Source organism: Arvicola amphibius, chromosome 1, assembly GCF_903992535.2.
Source record: "Arvicola amphibius chromosome 1, mArvAmp1.2, whole genome shotgun sequence".
Lineage (NCBI taxonomy): Eukaryota > Metazoa > Chordata > Mammalia > Rodentia > Cricetidae > Arvicola > Arvicola amphibius.
In genome coordinates this window covers 85731506-85750088 of record NC_052047.1, presented here as the reverse complement: position 1 = coordinate 85750088, position 18583 = coordinate 85731506, and the positions used below count along the sequence as shown (strand labels likewise).

General features: G+C 40.4%; 1 protein-coding gene across 3 annotated transcripts in view; it reads left to right on the top strand.

The window, feature by feature from the left end:
- Positions 1-6568: 6568 nt before the first annotated feature.
- The window catches only part of Sanbr (SANT and BTB domain regulator of CSR), a 56073-nt gene continuing 44058 nt past the window's right edge, over positions 6569-18583 (top strand). Inside the window, exons 1-7 of one of the 3 annotated variants that reach the window (XM_038336382.1) lie at positions 6569-6696; positions 8934-8982; positions 9185-9314; positions 11651-11809; positions 12479-12665; positions 14420-14513; positions 16976-17214. In XM_038336382.1, coding sequence (XP_038192310.1) covers positions 11660-11809; positions 12479-12665; positions 14420-14513; positions 16976-17214 — 670 coding nt within the window. In that variant the 5' untranslated portion in view covers positions 6569-6696; positions 8934-8982; positions 9185-9314; positions 11651-11659. Of the gene's footprint in view, positions 6697-8933; positions 8983-9184; positions 9315-11650; positions 11810-12478; positions 12666-14419; positions 14514-15978; positions 16068-16975; positions 17215-18583 lie in introns of those variants that run through there. The other 2 variants (XM_038336397.1, XM_038336390.1) reach the window with 2 other exon arrangements.

Below are 18583 nucleotides of genomic sequence, written 5' to 3'. Positions count from 1 at the left end.
CTCCTATATTTGTTGTTAAAAAGATATCTGGAAAATGGAGAATTGTGACAGAGCTAAGAGCTGTCAACAAGGATATTTAACCTAAGGGCCCTCTACAATCTGGAATTACTCTGCCTTCTCTATTAACAAAAGAATGGTCTCTTATAGTTATTGATTTAAAAGATTGTTTCTTCACTATACATTTTTACAAGAAAAATACAGAGAAAAATTTGCCTTCACAGAACCTACTTATAATAATTCTCAGCCTACTAGGAGATATCCCACAGAGAATGCTCAGTAGCCCAACACTGTGCCAATACTTTGTAAGTCAGCCATTGGAAATAATATGAAAGCAATTTCCTAAGTCTATAATTTACCATTACATGGATGATATTTTGTTATTTGACTTGAATGCAGATACATTAGAAAGAATCCTTTAAGAAGTAAAGAAGATTTTGCATAAATGGGGATTATAAATTGCTCCTGAAAAAATAGAGAGAGGAGATTCTGTCAATTATCCCAACAGTTGGTCATAGACTGGAAATGTCTCCTAACAATCTTTGAAAGTCATTAAGAGTCTGCAACTGGTCTCTCCTAATTTGTGCCTTTGTGTTCTAATTTTCTGCAAACCTATTTTATAACCTAGGTAATCTGACAGAGTCTCCTCTCTGTATTTTTTTCAGGAGCAATTTGTAATTCCCATTTTGACAAAACTTTATTTCTTCAAACATTCTTTCTAAAGTATCTATGTTTGACTCAGCAAAATGTCATTCATGTAATGGTAAATTATAGACTTGGGTAATTGCTTATGTATTATTTCCAATGGCTGACTTACAAGTAAGGGCAGGGCTATTGAGCATTCCCTGTGGGAGGATTGTCCATTGATATCTCCTAGTAGGCGGAGAATTATTATAAGTAGGTACTCTGGAGGCAATTTTTTCTCTATCCTTTTCTTGTAAAGGTATAGTGAAGAAACAATCTTTCAAATCAGTAACTATAAGAGGCCATTCTTCTGGTAGAGGCAGAGGGATTCGGGATTTTAGGGGGCCCATAGGTTGAATCACCTTATTGACAGCTCTTAGATCTATCACTATTCTCCATTTTCCAGATTTCTTTTTTTACAACAAATTCAGGAGAATTCCAAGGGCTGGTTGATTCTTCAATATGGTGAGCATCTAGTTGCTCTTGTACCAGCTGTTCTAAAGCCTTCAACTTTTCTTCAGCTAGAGGCCACTGCTTAACCAATATTGGTTAACCATTTTAAAGGTAGGGCTGTTGGTACCTCTGAAGATTTGCTAGTTGCTTTATGTTCTTGCACAGCCTGAATGGCTGGTGACCTTTTCGTATATTATCTTATATTATCCTTCCCAGAATTATGAGTTCCTGGGACTGCAAGAATGTTAATCTGGGTATCCCATTGCTGCAGCAGGTCACAATCCCAAAAATTTACTGCAGTATTAGCCACACATGGCCTCAGTTTCCCTTTTTGACCTTTTGGCCCAATGCTGTCAGCCCATCTCGTGCTTTGTTTAACTTGTGATATGGTTCTAATTCCTAGTAATTTAACATCTGCCTCTTGAAGAGGCCAATTTGGATGCCAAGATTCTGGAGTAATGATACATTCACACCTGTGTCTATCAAACCAACAATGACAATGCCATTTATACACACTCTAGTTTTTGTCTATGATCATTTATAGAATTCTGTCAGAATATGTGTTTCCTATTGGAATTTTTTACTTATCCTCCATGTTTATGCCATCATCTAGAACAGTATGGTTCTTTACAGAAGGCTCTGAATTTTTAATTTTCCTATTGAAACATGTCCTCCACAGTGACTGAGAATGACTGGGCCACTTTTGACTTGGAGCCCTGTGAGATGCCCCCCACCAGGAGTTTCCCCGATGGTATTGGGATGCCTTGTCTGTCTATTGTTGATCATTCATTGGTCCAATGTCAGCCTTTGCCACACATTCTATATATACCTGAAGGCTGAGTCCTCCTGTTTTTGCCCTTCCCAGAGGAGATATTATTCCTAGGAATTCCTTGTTTACATCCCTCAGATGTCCTATTCTACCACAAATAAATCATTTAACATTTTGATGTCTCCTCATTCCTTTAGAAATTGCTTCTCCTACCCAAGATTCAGTATTAAAGTCAAATGTCTCAATGTTTATTGTATGCAGGATCCATTCATCCATAGGTGCTAATCTAACTTTTAAATTCCCAAGTATCTTTTTGCATTCTAAGATGGCATTTTCAAAAGCCAGAAATTCATTAAGTCTTTTCTAGCATCTGGGTCTGCTACTCCTATTTGTACAGCCTTAGTAATCTTTGTAAAAAGTCACTAAATGGTTCTCTCTGGCCCTATTTAACCCTGGTATATGGTTCAAATCATTTTTCTAGTTTTTGAATCCTTTCCCAAGCATTTAAGGCTGCTTTGTGACACAGGGACAAGATTTGCTCATTGTAAAAAGCTTGAATCTGTAGGTCAGCATAAGTGCCTTCACCAAGAATTTGATCATGGGAATTCTCAAGGCCTTTTGTTTCTCCCTGTTGTTCCAAAACTTTTGCCTCTATCCTGAAATAAATTATAAACATCAACTGCTGCCCATCATCAGCAGTCAGTTAGACTACTGAGACTAACTGAAGCCAGTCATGTGGTGTTGTCTTGATCAGCCCAAGTCTTTATCATCTCCCTAACAAATGCGGAATGCAAGCCATAAGTTACGACCGCTTGCTTAATTTCTTTTAGACCGTTCATTTCTATATGTATCCATCTACCTTCTTTGGATCCTTTTGGGCCTTTAGAACTTGATGCTTTGTCAGAGTAGATTACAGGGTAGGAAGCTAAAACCCTGGTTAAGTTATCTCTGACAGCTATTGGCAATGTTGAATTCCATCCTTGTGCCTTCTTTCCCTGTTCATCAACTCTAATAATTTTCTCAATTGTTTCAAATCATTTTATTATTGTCTTTTGTAAAGCCTGAATCTCCTGGCCTGTATATATTTGTAGTGATTTCATTGAGGCACCTGGCCTCTGGTCCTCATTCTGCACATGTGATTCCAAGGTCTGAAGTTTCTCCTTTAAAGATAGTACCTCACGACTAGCTCGTGCTGCTGCAGGGGTCGGAGGTTAGGGCGAGTGTATCCCAGGCAGAAGGAGGAAGATGGCGGTGGAATCGCTCATTACCCAGGAGGAGATTAAGAAGGAACCCGAGAAGCCGATGGACCGCGGGAAGACCTGCCCGCTCATGCTCCTGCTGTAGGTCTTCGCCACCAACAACGGCCACCACCTCCGAATGGACGCGTTCTCCCGCAGAAATGTGCCCTTGAGCGAGCTGCAGATCTACACTTGGATGGGTGTAACCCGAAAGAACCGACTAGTTTAGTAAGGAAGTCTACCCAGGAACCAGAAAGAAGGGCACACCCTTCAATTTTGCAATTGTTTTTATGGATCTTAAAAGACCTGGATATCGAGTTAAGGAGATTGGCAGCACCATGTCTGGCAGGAAGGGCACCGATGACTCCATGACCCTGCAGTCACAGGAGTTCCATACAGGGATTATCTGGACATAGCTATCACTCCTCCAAATCAGGTACCTCCTTCAGGTACCTGATTTGTCAATTCTATTGACTTTCTTGAAGTTATCTTTCAGCCGGTTTGTAAAATAAACTTAGTTAATCTTTTCCTCCCTTGGAAAAAAATAAAGATAACACCTCATCCTTGTACATGGATAGCATGCAGATTGTCATTCTGTAGAAATACTCTATCTGCTAACCAATCATAACTTTTTAACAAATTTTGACTGTCAAATTCAACAGTATTAATTCTTTCAGATAATTTCTCATTACCCTTAAATATGGATTTAATTTTGTCTGTCAAATTAATGTTATCCTTTTTAATAGTATTGATTTTTTTTCAGGTAACTTTTAATTTTCAGTGGTATTAATCCTGTCAACTAGCTGTTCATTATTAATCTCCAAAGACTGTATCATTCCTAAAAGTGCCACATTCTTTCTTAATGATATAATATGAAGAAAAAACTGAGTCCCTTTCTTTAGTTATGATAAAAAATAAAATAGACATAAATATTTAACTACAAAAAAAATAAAACTGAGTCCCAATATCCAATAAATTAAAGTATCACCATAACCATATAAGCCTCATAGAATACCATCCATAGTATTAACAAAAAAGTTTCTAAAAGTTTCAATATTAATGTAGTCTGCCGTATTGATTTATTAATTACCTGTTATATGATCTGGTAAACCATAATCTTTATTGTCCAGCAGATGTCGTGGTTGCAGTGTTGCGACTAGAAGCAATGCAACCAGTGGTGACAGGAACGGTCCTGAGCTGTTTTAGTTTCCCGCCTTGGTACTCGTTAAATACTGAGAAATATGCTTTGCTTGACAAATTAAAAGCAATTACATGGAGAAAGAAATCCAGAATTCATGGGCAGGGAGCACAAACTGGAAGTTGCAGAAGTTGCCACACAGCAAGGAACCACACCAGGGAACTGTGCCAGGGAATGCAGCAGTAATGCCTGCACTTGGGAAATTTCCAAGTTGCCACACGCAGTAAGCTCTGTTGTGGCGGATGTTCTACAAAAAAAAAAAAAAAAACTGCTTAGGTAAAAGCAAGCCAAGTGGGTGGGGTTGGGAGACTTTCTGGGCAGTAGACTGAGCTAGGCCTTTAGGCCGTCTACCCGGTAGGTGTGGAGTCTGAATTCATATGGGCACCAGATGAAGAAGAATGCTTAAAAGAAATCCCACACCAGCTCAGAATTGAGAATAATAGACAGTTATTTATTTAGGGGTAGACTCACAAATCAGAATCATCTGCTGGAACAGAAAATAGAAACTGAATCCCGCAGCTGGAAAAGAGGCTAGACGCATGCTTTACTTTGGCATAAATAGTATAAGAGTTCACACCCCAGTGGGCGGTTAATGTAAAGGCTATTGGTTGTCTGATTTCCTACAGCATATGCTGGTTGTAATTCTAATCTTATACTTGATAGCTCTTCCTAGTGTATATAGTTTTGTATTGGTTTTGGAACTCTCTTATTTAAACAAAAGAGGGAGGTGCTATGGGAGCTACTTCGGCCAATAGCCTTTAAGATACCAGCTCACTTGGGCATGGTCTCTCATGCTATAAATGCACCTTTAAAGCGTGAGCTCACTCTTTCGCTTCCGGCTCTTGCTTTCGTTCGTGCAGAGGACTGTGGTTTAGGACTGTGATCTGTGAGTCTACCTCTAAATAAAAAACCCTTTGTTAGATGTAATTCTGAACTAGTGTGGGATTATTTTGTAACTTCCGTCATCACATAATGACTTACTAATTTAAATTCTCACCCTTTTGACGTTGCAACACAACTTTGTCATCTATCTACAAAGCAGATGTTCAAAAACCTTGAAACCAAGTTACAAAAGATATTCCACGATTTTGTGATGAGCAGCATTCATAGGTGTCCTGGAATCCATGTGGTTTTAGACTGCTTTCTTTAGTTTTTAGTGTTAGGGAGCAAATATGGTGCATCCTGTGTGTTAGGGAAGCATTCTACCAACTGATCTACATCCCTGGGTCCTAAACTTTAGTTATTTGAGGTTTAAATTAAAAAGACTAAATAAATTATCCTCTCAAGGACCCTGTCTGTAAAAATATGCTTTAGAAAAGACATAAGTAAACTGTATAGTGTTGAATGCCTGTAGTCCCAGCATTTGCAATGTGGAGGCAGGAGGATCAGGATGTACCTAAAAGAGAAAAAGAAAAAGCTAGAGTTCAAGATCATCAGCTACATGAGTAGTTGAGCCTGTACTGCCCCCGAAAGAATGAAAATATTAAAGCGATGATGGAAAAGTTTCAAACACTATCTAAAGTGATAGCGCGTGTTTATTACGGTGTGAAGCAACAGAAGCTGGTTTCATATGGTGTCCCCAACAGTAAAGCTCGGTTCTCTTAAATCTGTGCTTATAAGGACATCGTTTGCAATCTTGCCAAAACCACGGAGTGGTAGTCAACATAAATTCACATTCTGGCTTCTAATCCGCTTCCTTCAGTGCCTTCCGGCTTAACACCAATGTCATTTTCCACAATATATCGGAGCAGTCACTAGCTTTCCAGTTACAAGTATGTTTCTAACTGCCAGTCAACGCCCTATCAGATTATAGAATTTTGTTTTACCTATAAACAGCTTATACCAAAATGACTGACTCGGAAATATTTTTTTTTAACTCCGTTCTTTCAACTCGAGCTCCCTTTATCTCCCACACATCCCTCTGGTGCACTCCGCGTCGGTCTTCTAAAATCAATCGCTGAGGATCAAGTTGCTAAGAGACAGGACGCTAAGAGGGCGGAGACGCTGCAATGCGACAGACTTGAGAGGAAAAGCCAGAGGGGGCTGGCTAGGGAGCAGTGGGCGGAGCCGTGGGCTGCGCTCCCGACCGCACCCTCCGGCCTGCAGGAGCTCGTCGTTCATTGGCTCCTCGGCTGCGGCGCTAGCCAGCGATTGGCCGGGCCGGTCGACTGGCGCTCAGCCCCTCGGCTCTAGTGTAGGGCGGCCAGCTAGCGGGCGCAGGCGGGTGCGGTCGCGGTGCGTGAGGCCGCCTGAGCCGGGCTTGGTTGCCGGGTCGCGCCGTTCCGGGCACGAGCGCGTGCGGTGCCGGCCGCTGCAGGTGACACGGGCGCAGTGGGGGCCGCCGCGGCCTTGTGGAGGTGAGAGAGACGACGAGAGGCTGGGGCACCCAGGCAGGAGCTGGAAGTGGGGCGAGGGCCGGGAGCACGGCCGCCCCATCCCGCCGGGCGGGCGGGCGGGCAGATCGTGCGGGCCCCGCTGCCCGGAAGCCCGCGGACTCCCGGGCACAGCCCGCCGCCCCGTCCCGCCGCCGCCCAGCAGCCCGTCCCGCCTGCGCGCCTGACGACGGAGCCCAGCTTCGGCGCCGGACTCCGGCCCTCGTCGTCCCGGCCTGGCTCCTGTCCGACGCCTTTGTCTGCCTCTCTCCAGCCCGCAACCCGAGTCGGCGTCCACGCCGCGGAATCCGGGCCCGGAGGACGCGCCGCGCAGGGAGCCTCGGACCCGGGTGGGAGGCGATGCTACCCTACGCCTTTCAGAATCAGAGCCAACCGCCTCGGTTCTCAGGTCTCCACCAGGGTCAGGAAGTCTGTTCTCCTTGTTTGGGATGAGTCAGTGTTAACAGCCTCCCTGTGTTGTGCCAGAGACCTCCCACCTGTCCCTGTGCCCCCTTCCTTCCACTGCCACCTCTGCCTAGGCGAAACAAAAAAATCAAGAACCCCTTTTTCACTGAAACATGAAAAACAGGTGCTTATCATGGACAGAGAAAGCGACTTAGATAGCCATGTTTATGCAAGTGAATAAGCCAAAATAAGGAAATAAGTTATGTTCTTTCAAAGTGTAATGTGTTAAACAATAGAATTTTCAATTTAGAGTAAGTATTTTGTTATGCCTTAAACACTTTTTTTTTTTTTTTTTTTTTTTTTTTTTTTTTTTTTTTTTTGGTTTTTCGAGACAGGGTTTCTTCTGTAGCTTTTGGAGACTGTCCCGGAACTAGCTCTTGTAGCCTAGGTTGGCCTCGAACTCAGAGATCCGCCTGCCTCTGCCTCCCGAGTGCTGGGATTAAAGGCGTGCGCCACCACCGCCTGGCGCTGCCTTAAACACTTTTAACATATGGCATTTTATCATGTATGAGAGGATAATTTTGAGCTTCAGATATCTTTTGATCAAAGTTTTTCATGTGTTTATACCTTGTTCCTGAATGAGATGCATGTGCCATCTGTTCCAAGAGACTATATGCTTTATTAAAAATTACCCGTCAATTCTTTACCTTTCATACTTATGTTCAGACCCAAAAGGAAATTTTCAAGTAGATTAATTTAACTAGAATACGCAATAGTTTTACCCTTGCTTGGAAAGATTCAGTTGTGTCTACAGAAAAAAAATCACACCTAAATTATGCAAATCATCCATAAATACATTAGAATAATATTTGAAATATACACTATTTTAAGAATTTGATAGAGACAGCATTCTTGCAATTTTAATGACTGGAGATTTAGCTCGGTGGTAGAGTACACTGCCTCATCCCCACCACCAAGAATAGAAAAAAAATTTAATTGATTTTTTTTCCTGGAAATTAAAACCAATAAAAAGAAGCCCAGCTTACAAGGGGTCTTTGTACTTTAGACTGTTTTCTTGCTTTTTTTTTTAAGTGCTGGGCATCAAACTGAAGGCCCCACATAGTAGACAAGAACTCATCTACATTCCTGGATCCTAAATGTCTACTAAAGTCCCAACAAATTATAAACACCTCTTTCCAAATCATGTGCTCAGAAAAGGAATCCATATATTATTGCCCATGTAAGTAGAGAGCAGTGTGCTCAGAAAAGGGATCCATGTATTACCCATGCAAGTAGAGAGCAGTGTTCACTGAAAATTAAGATTGCCACATTTATTGTAGATACTTACATATTCTCATAGAGTACGGCTTTTCAACTCAGAGTGGGGTTCCAAAAGATATATCGTTTCTTTAAGGTTTTGTGACTTAATTAACTCAGCAAACATTTTGGGCACTATCTGCTTTTCTGGTCCTTCTGAGGAATCAAAAGATAAAAGGCCCAGCCTATGAGCTGGGTGTGTCAGTACAGACCTATAATCCCTGTGCTCTGGAGGCTGAGGCAGGAGGATCAAGAGATAGAAGCTAGCCCGAGCTACAAAGCAAGATAAAACTGAAATTCTGTCTTGGACAGTTCTTTCTGAGTGACTCAACTAATTCTTAAAAAAAAAAAATGTCACCAATGGCCAAAGTAGAATAAGAATAAATAGTGGTTTTAATAAATTGTGGTACCCATTTGAATCCAGATGCTGTGCTGGGTGCTTTAATGGTATGATTGAATTCTCACAATAATCCTAAAGGCTGTTGTTGTTTTCCCTATAGCTGAAACAGTTGAAGCCCCAGGATGCACTGCTGCAAATGGTAAAGCTGGGTAAGTTTCAGGAGCCCACTTTATTCCTCTATTGGCAGCTTACTTCATTGTTAATCTTTATGAATCTGCTGGATCCAGGGATCTCAGAAATGCTAATACTTCTGCTACAAGCATCCAGTCCTCACACTGTACCTGTAAGAGGTCCCACTTAAAGCCTCCTGGGAATCCAGAAGCTACCTACTGTTTTACCTTTGTTTTGCAGATGAGGAAATTGGAACCCAGATTATTTGAACTAGATACTATCTTAATGGTGGAACCAGGATACACAGTTGGACTGCGTCACTTCAGAATCTATACTTGTGACTACTACGCTGTACAGATCCTCCAATAAGGTACATCCCTGGAAGCCATGATTTTAGAGTGCTTTGTGTCTCTTTTGTGTTTAGATTTATTCATTTTTATTTATGTGTGTTTGCTTGTATGTATCTGTGTGCATCATATACATGCTTAGTGCCCATGAAGACCAGAAGAGGGCGTTATAGCCCCTGTAACTGGAGCAATGAACAGGTGTAAGAAACCAGTTGGATACTGGGAACCAAACTTGCTCAATAACAGCAAGTACTCGTAACTGCCAGCCATCTCTCAGGCCCATAGATTGTTACTTGGCTGCCATTTCATGTCCTAAGGCAGTGGTTTATGGAACCCATACCTTGTTCTTGCTCCTGACTTGTTTCCACACTTCTACTTTAGCGCACTTGAAATACTGCAGTCCTAGGAAGCATATACTCTCTGTAGGCCATGTCTCGAGATGTCGCGGTCCTAGGAAGCATATACTCTCTGTAGGCCATGTCTCGAGATGTCGCGGTCTTAGGAAGCATATACTCTCTGTAGGCCATGTCTCGAGATGTCGCGGTCCTAGGAAGCATATACTCTCTGTAGGCCATGTCTCGAGATGTCACGGTCCTAGGAAGCATATACTGTCTCTGTAGGCCACATCTAGAGATGTCATGGTTCTAGGAAGCATATACTGTCTCTGTAGGCCACGTCTCAAGATGTCACGGTCCTAGGAAGCATATACTGTCTCTGTAGGCCACGTCTTGAGATGTCACGGTCCTAGGAAGCATATGCTGTCTCTGTAGGCCACGTCTTGAGATGTCACGGTCCTAGGAAGCATATGCTGCCTCTGTGTGCCAGTCTCATCTGTGAGGTGCCATGGTTATCTCCAGAGTACCTTCCCAGAGTGATCCCTTTTGTTCTCTCTGCATTGTCAGTCATAGGCTTCTAATCTAATTTCTCTGCTGCAGTTAGGCAAGTTTAGGTGGCGTCTGTCTGTCAGATCTTTGCTCTATGTTATGCCATATTTTTCTTAGAGCAGCTTATAGTTTCAGGTGGAATTCTCAACCTAGAAACTAGCAACAGTTAAACTGTAAGCATAGCTAGCCACAACCCTCACCTGTTTTTCTATAATTTTGTATTCCAACTTCGGCTGCAGTTGCCTGACACATGATGGAACTGGTAAATGCTTGGATAAAACAGTGTCTTGCATTGGCTGACATAAAGAGCTTTGAAAACATTTTAACTTTGGATGGGTAGTTCTGTTTCTGTTTCTCTTCTTTCTTTCTGTCCCATCCCCAGCCTACCTCAGGAGCCAAAGCTTCGGCAGCTGTTTCGCTGAAGCACAAGCAGCTTTACAAGCTATTAGAGTCTGTCCTTTCCTGTCCTGAACCGTCACCTCTGACTCACTACCTCTCCGTTCCATGCTCTCATGTAGAATGGGAAGAATTATCTTAATAGATTGATGGCATTGTATAAATTATTTATCTCCCTAGAGCCTGTTTCCTTACGCTGTAAAATTAGTGAGAGTTCCTCTTTCATAGCTATTCCAAGCTCCTCTGCCTCCCCATGGTGCGACTCCATTTTGGCTCTTGCCCATATAGGATCACTATGATGCTTAACGTTATCCGTTTTTCTGCCAGTATCCATTGCCAGATCAGTTAGGACAGTTTCACACTGCTTCAGAAAAAAAGGGCTGCAGAGAACTTTCCAAAGAGAAGTTGTTTCGAACATATAAAATAGCAACACTTAATAGTTATTACCACAGTTCTAAGAAGCACAGGCATATTAGCTGCTCTGCCCGGTTACCAGGCTAAGGCTCATCGTATGTCTATACAAGTTCAGTATGTTCAGATGCCATTATTTGTTCCGTGAACATTCACTCAGGGAAAAACAGGAGGGAGGCTATTTAGGAACAGAATGAAATTACAATCTTTTTTTTTCTTTTTAGCAAGGTATGTTTGGATTTCTTCACAGTTTGATTAAATGAATTCTAAATGGTCAGTGTATAAACCAGGCATGTTTAGTGAGTTTTTAGAAAAAGAAATTATACTCAGCTTAGCCTGGACATTTGGGAAAAAAAATTTAACATAGAAAGAATTTTGTAGTAAACACCCAAATGCCTGCCACTGGGAGTCTGTCATTCAGATTCTTTCTGTTGCATTTTTCGTCCTTCTGTCCGTCTGTATACGTACTCATCTTTCAAGTCATAATATCATAAAGCTTTTTTGTCTGAGGAGATTTTGGATGAATATTCTGTATTTGTTTTAGGTCAGTTTTATTTTTTCTTTATATAATAACAGGTGATTTTTAGGAATGACTATAACTAGTCTACAATGTTCTGGAAACACCTGAATTTCAGTTGTTAATAAGACTGTGCTTTCCCTGTTTCTAGCTCCAAAAGATGAGTCGTGGGTATCCAGAAAACAATAATTTCCTGAATAATAATAACCAAATGGTATTAGATATGATCCTTTACCCATTAATTGGAATCCCTCAGACCATCAACTGGGAAACAGTGGCAAGGCTTGTGCCTGGACTAACACCCAAAGAGGTAAGTGACAATCCCCCAGATACCACCTAAAGAGCAAAAACAACAGCAGCACTAAAAACAGAACCCCCCAAAATGTGAGATTTAAAGAAACATCTAAGTGAAAAAAATTACAGCTTTTTATTTCCTTTTATATTTATTTTATTGTATTTATAAGTGTTTTGGCTGCATGTATGTCTGTGCACCACATTCATATAGTGCCCAAGGAGACCAGGCACCAGAAGAGGACATTCCAGGACAGCCAGGGCTACACATAGAAATTCTGTCTCCTAAGATAATTTTAAAATAAAGTATCTTTAAATAGAAGGCAAGAAAATAACTTTTCCCATTAATCTTCTTACTTTGCCTTACACATAGTTACATAACCTTAATGATTGAAGTTGATCACTCAGAACTATGAATAAATATATCTTCTCCCCTAGAAGTTAGATCATTAAACAATATTTTATTAAATTTTATTAGCTGAAGATTATCATTCTTGATTACTTAATGATTACTTTTATAATATTACTCAATGATAATATCATGTATTAAGGTAGTAAGCATGTATAAAACCATTATGTGCTTTTTTAACTTTTTTGGTTAGCACAGGAAGTACCACCGTTCTGGCATTTTCATTCACAGGGAGTTTTGTAATGTAACCTCCATTTTTACCATTTTCTATCTTCGCAGTGTGCAAAAAGGTTTGATGAGCTGAAGAGCAGCGGAAACTCTCCTGTTGACAACCAGTATAACCCCTTACTGGCAGCTGGGGAGGGTCCTGTGGAGTCTTTAGCCACTTACATTAAATCTTCACTTCTGGAAACACAAGGAGATTTTCAAGAGACTCCAGTTGATCAAGATACAGTTTCCAAAGCAGGTAAAGTTGAAAATACAATACAGCACTTGTCCTTATGAAAATTCTACATTCGTACAGTCTAGTCAACCTTAGTCAACAATTCAAATACTTGTGTAAAATCTGTTAGTATTTTTATCTTTGTGAATGTTAAAAATTTTCATTGTCTTTGCTGTTTTTCAAAAATCTTAACTGTAAATATGTAGGTCAAGTAATGTTTCTAAAACAAAATGTTAATTGTATAAAAATTATTTTCTCTAGTTTCTCAAACTAGTGTTTAATTATTGTTTATTTGCTGTAATTTTGTTTTTTGGAAAAGGGTGTCATGTATCCCAGGCTGGCCTTGAACTCAGTATGTAGCTAAGAAAGACCTTGAACTTCTGAGTTTCCTCCTCCCATCTCCCAAGTACTGAGAGATGACTGTATCTCTGTACTGAGAGGTGACTGTATCTCTGTACTGAGATGACTGTATCTCTGTACTGAGAGATGACTGTATCTCTGTACTGAGAGGTGACTGTATCTCTGTACTGAGATGACTGTATCTCTGTACTGAGAGATGACTGTATCTTTGTACTCAGAGGTGACTGTATCTCTGTACTGAGAGATGACTGTATCGCTGTACTGAGAGGTGACTGTATCACTGTACTGAGAGGTGACTGTATCACTGTACTGAGAGGTGACTGTATCACTGTACTGAGAGGTGACTGTATCACTGTACTGAGAGATGGAGTATATCACCACACCCAGCTTATGCAGTGCTGGGGTTTAATCTCAGTCGTGCTAGGTAAGTCTTCAGCCAGCTGAACTGTATTCCTAGCCTTCATTTCCTTATTTTAAATTAATTTAACATGGATGCAATATAGCAAATTTATATTTCATTTTCTCTCCTGTGCTCATAGTTTATTTGTAGATATCCCACTTAAAGAATAGTAAAATTTTCTTCTCCCAGAACAAATCAAAGTTAAGTTTTAAGTTCAGGTCTACTCTGACCTGTTTTTTACTTTTATTTTTTCATGTAGCTCAGGTTGGCTCAAACTTGTTATGTAGCTAAGGATGATCTTGTACGCCTGATCTTTCCAAGTACTGGGATAAAGGCATGAACCATCATGCTTGGACACTTTTTAAAGTATTTATCAATTAGTTAATTTCTTTCATTTGTTTGTTTTTGAGACAGAATCTCTCTGTGTAGCCCTAGCTGTCCCAGAACTTACTGTATGAACCAGGCTGGTCTAGAACTCACTGAGCTCCACTTACTGCTGCCTCCCAACTTCTGGGATCATAGGCATATGCTACTATCCAGGCTACTTAAAAAAAATAGAGCACCTTGGCATCGTAGTCTCTTTTTACAGCCATGTTTACTGCAGTTGACAGAAATTCAGGTAGCACAGTGGCAGGGTTGAGGAGGTGTTTTCTGGAGTAGCACTTGGAAGTCACCGGTTTAGGGGTCCTCAGAAGAAGCCACTTTACTTTCAGTTGCGGTCAGAATATGGAAATAGGAATGTACTTTGGGAAGAGGAGGCTGGGCTGTGCTTTTGAGTAATTGGCTTGGTTTGGAATACCACATCTTCTGAGAATGTTCACTAGAACATTAGCAGTTCGTACTGCCCTTAAGATATGAGTATTAAGGTGAGAAATGACACCTGACAAATGCCAAATACCATAGCTGGCCTTGGGAACCATGTGTTTACCTTGTTACCATTCCATAAGTAAAACCCATTCTCAGCTAGAAATGCTAACCCACCCCCCTTTTTTTGTATGTGTCTGTTTCTGTATTTAAGGAAGACATAGTATAGCTTCCACAAGGAATTGTTCTTCAGAAAGTGAAAATTGTACTACTCGTAATGCTGGAGAAATGACTGAAGAATCTGAAGGGTAGGAGGCCGGTTGTTTGCTAGATAAGATTTAATATTAATATTACCGTTAGCCGTTCATATATATGATGGGTGGTTTTGTTTATCAGTCAGCATACTGTAGGAATTTCACATTACTTCATTGCTAAAACATTGGAATCGGATTCATCTGTGCTGAACAACAACAAAAAATAGCCTAAAACCTAAGCGTGTTATTTGCTTGTGTTATTTATAAGTTGTGGAGGTTTTTCATTCTTAAGAATTAATTTGCCTATCTTCAAAAATTAGAAATAACATCTATTAACATAATTTTGGAAGTAAATTTTAATGTCCAAAGAAAAACCTCTTAAGTAATTAGTTCTTTAACTTTATTAATGAGATTAGATATGCATTTTAGAACTGTCTAATATAGTTGCTTTACAAATATATAAAAATCAGAATGTATTTCAGTACATATGCTTCAAGTTTTGCTATTTTGTTATGCTCTGTGTGTTTCCTATACAATAAATTGCATGCATAGTAAATGTTTGCTTTGATTTGACAAATAATACACTAGCTCAACTAACGAATATGGAAGTATCTTTGTCATCTATAAAATTTCTTTCCTGCACCTCTAATTTTTGTAGATTTATAATAACAGTTTTATTAATATGAAGTTCACATATCACAGAACTCATCTACCCGCTGCCTTCCTCCTCTCCTTCCTCTCCCTTTCCTTGTGTGGGGGATGGAGCCCAGGGCACTGCACACACCAGGGAGTCAAGCCCTCAGCCGCTGAGCTAGTCAGTCAGCCAGGTTTCCCCGGGCAGCCGTGAACTTGAGCTCTCCCTCTCCACACGCCAGCGTATGCGTGGTGAGCACGTGTGAGCAAAGGGTATTGGTAGGAATCCCTGCTTCCCGCCTACCGCGTGGGTCCCAAGGATTAAAGCGAGGCCATCAGGCTTAGCAACAAACACCCTTCCTACTGAGCCATCCTGTTAGTCCTCTTTTGATTTTGATAGGACATTGATTATAATACTTCTTATATTCCCAACTTTATATAAAACACTTATTCTGTATTTGGAATTTGTGAAATTGAGCTAAGCACAAAGTAATTCATACTTTTAGTACACTGTATCTCTTCCTATTTATTCCCTTTTGTAATGGCATGAGACAGTGCACCACACTGTTGGGGTTTGGGTTTTTCGTTTGTTTGTGTATATGAAGGTGCATGTGTGGAAGTGAAAAGATTTTCGCCATCCTGGAGCATTCCAGGTTGGCTATGCTGGATGATGCCAAGTCCTAAGGATCTGTCTGCTTTGATCTGCCCAACACACTGTGCTTTTTAAATGGGTTCTAGGAATTCAGCTCCATCTCATTTACCAGCTGAGCTATACCCTTACTCCTACTTTTTCTTTTTTAGTTGACTTTTGCATTTTTGAGACAGGGTCTCACTCTATGGCCCAGGTTGGCCTGGTACCTACTATATAGTACAGACAGTCCCCAACGGATGGTAATCCTACCACTTCAGATTCTCATGCCCCAGGATTACACACATGAGCTGCCACCCTAGCAAAATACATCACTTTCAAGGAAGGTAAATTCAAGGAGTATGTAGTTTTTGAAGCAAACTTTCAGATGTATTTACTAAATTATTTTATGTAAATAAATAAGCACATAGTTTTAATTCTTTTTTATAAGTAATCTTTTTATTATTATTACTTTAATACAGTCTTATTCCACACAGCATCCCTGCTCCCACCCCCTCCCCCCATACTTCACCCTTCTCCCTACCCCCATTCATCCCCCAGAAAGGGTAATCCCCCCATGGAGAGTCAACAAAGTCTAACATCAGTTTGATGTAGGATCAAGGCCCTCCCCCCATATCTAGGTTGAGCAAGGAATCCCTCCATAGAGAATGTGCTCCAAGATGCCAGATCAAGTACTAGGGATAAATCCTGATCCCACTGCCAGTGGCCCCACAGAGCACCCAAGCATCACAACTGTCCCCCACATTCTGTGGGCCTAGTTTGGTCCCATCTTGTAACTGTACTCATTAATATATATTTCATGAATGCCTGGAGCCAAACATTGCTGATACTAAAGTAAGCATACAGGTTTTTAATTTGATTGTTCAAGGAATCATTTTAGATAGATAGTTTTCCTTTTTTAAAAGTATAAAGTTATTAGTTATTATACAAGAATCAAAGTCTATTATTTAATTGTTCTTTGAGAACTGAAACTTGAACAATAAAATTGAAGCTATGTAAAGTATTAGTTCTTTAGAAACAATATTTTTTATTTCTTTATGAAGTGGGTAGCTTACTGAAGTTAATCATAATCTAAGGTATAATCAGATAAACAAGAGTGAGAAATTTTGAAGTCAGACCATATAAAACAGATTTTGTGGTCAAGGACCTTGTTCTCTTGCCATACTACACGCCAGCGGTCTCACCGCCCCTCGTGCTCTAATCGTCTCTTTTCTGTGTAACGTTTTTCATGAAGGCCAAACATGGTGATCCACGTATGTGATGAAGCAAAAAACTTGAAAGAAGATTTTATTTGTCCACGAGATCTTTTAATATCAGAAATGAAGTACTTTGCTGAATATTTATCTATGGATGCCCAGCGCTGGGAAGAGGTGGACATTTCTGTTCATTGTGATGTTCATATTTTCAACTGGCTGATAAGATATGTGAAAAGGAACACTAAGGAGAATAAGGATTGTGAGATTCCCACTTTAGGTAAAAAAAAAAAAAACAAAAACAAAAAACCAATCCATTGCTTATTTTATGCTGAAATCTGTGTCACCCGGTAGCTGCTTCAGGTCCAAATTGAGGTGTAGACGTTTGTTAGAGCAGTGCTCAGACCACAGAAACTCCTGCTCTGTCCATCCTGGAACGGGTCCTGGGGCTCTTCAAAGGCTCGCAAGATTGACCAGGTTTACATGACGATACCAAGATGTAACTCTTTCTGTGCGTCAAGGTTTGTTCAGAATGTGAAAAGGCAACGTGTGCGTGATTGTTGAGCTTTATAGCCTGAATCAAAGCAGACACAGTGGGCTGTTTCATTGGTTTTCTCCAGTAATTAAAAAGGAAAGGGGAAAATGTAGGTTCACTTGTCCTTGATGAAGCAGTAAAAATGACTTTAATACATCTCAACCCTCAGTATACATCCTTTTCTGGACTCTCATAATGGCCCTCAGCAGTTTGGATGCTTACCAGTATGGCTGTCTTGAGGGAAAGCATTGGCACAGCTGACTGAGCTCATGACTCAGCTAACTAACTAGGTATGAGCTAACTACTTGAGAAAGCAGCTTACAGAACTTGTGATTATTCAGACAGATAAATGAGCTAGTCACATAAAGAAAAATAGTTGATAGTGGTGTTGGTGATAAAAGCCAAGTTCTCACGTGAGAATTCAAGTTTTGGAAAGTGTCCCTGCTGCAGTGTGACCGGCAACTTCTCCATACACAAAAACTTTTCTTTTGAAATTCTGTTGGTCTTACTATCAGATCTGACTTTTAAACACCTTTTTCCAATGAGTCGTCTGAATACTTAGAACATGCATGGCTCTTTCCCACATGAGCACTGTGCAGTGTCTAAAACATTTCTGCAGTGGGTTAACACTGCACTCATAGTGCAAGATGAGCCACAGAACAAACGAGTTTACTGATAGGATTTCAGATTCTGTGCCACTCCACCTTCATGACAATACTGCTTTTCAAGTTTTTGACTTCACAAATGCAGCCTACCCCCAAACTAAGTGCAAAAAGCTGATTTGAAGACAGGTGTGGTGGCTCATACTTGTAATTCCAGCACTTTGGGAAGCTGAGGCAAGAGTATTGCTATAAGTTGAAGACCAGCCTGGGCTAAGAGATCCTGTCTCAGAAGAAAGAGACAGATACAAGTTTCTGGCAGTCAGTTAAGTTAGACATTGAAGAGATTTATAGAAAATGTGCCACTCACTAATTTTTTATTTGAAGGTATTTTTTACAAAACTATGTTTATATGTAATAGAATTATTGTATTTTAAAACTGACTTCTAAAAATTTCTCTGCTGACATTATTTCTAATATGGTAAATTATGGTAAATACTGACATATGTCCCACA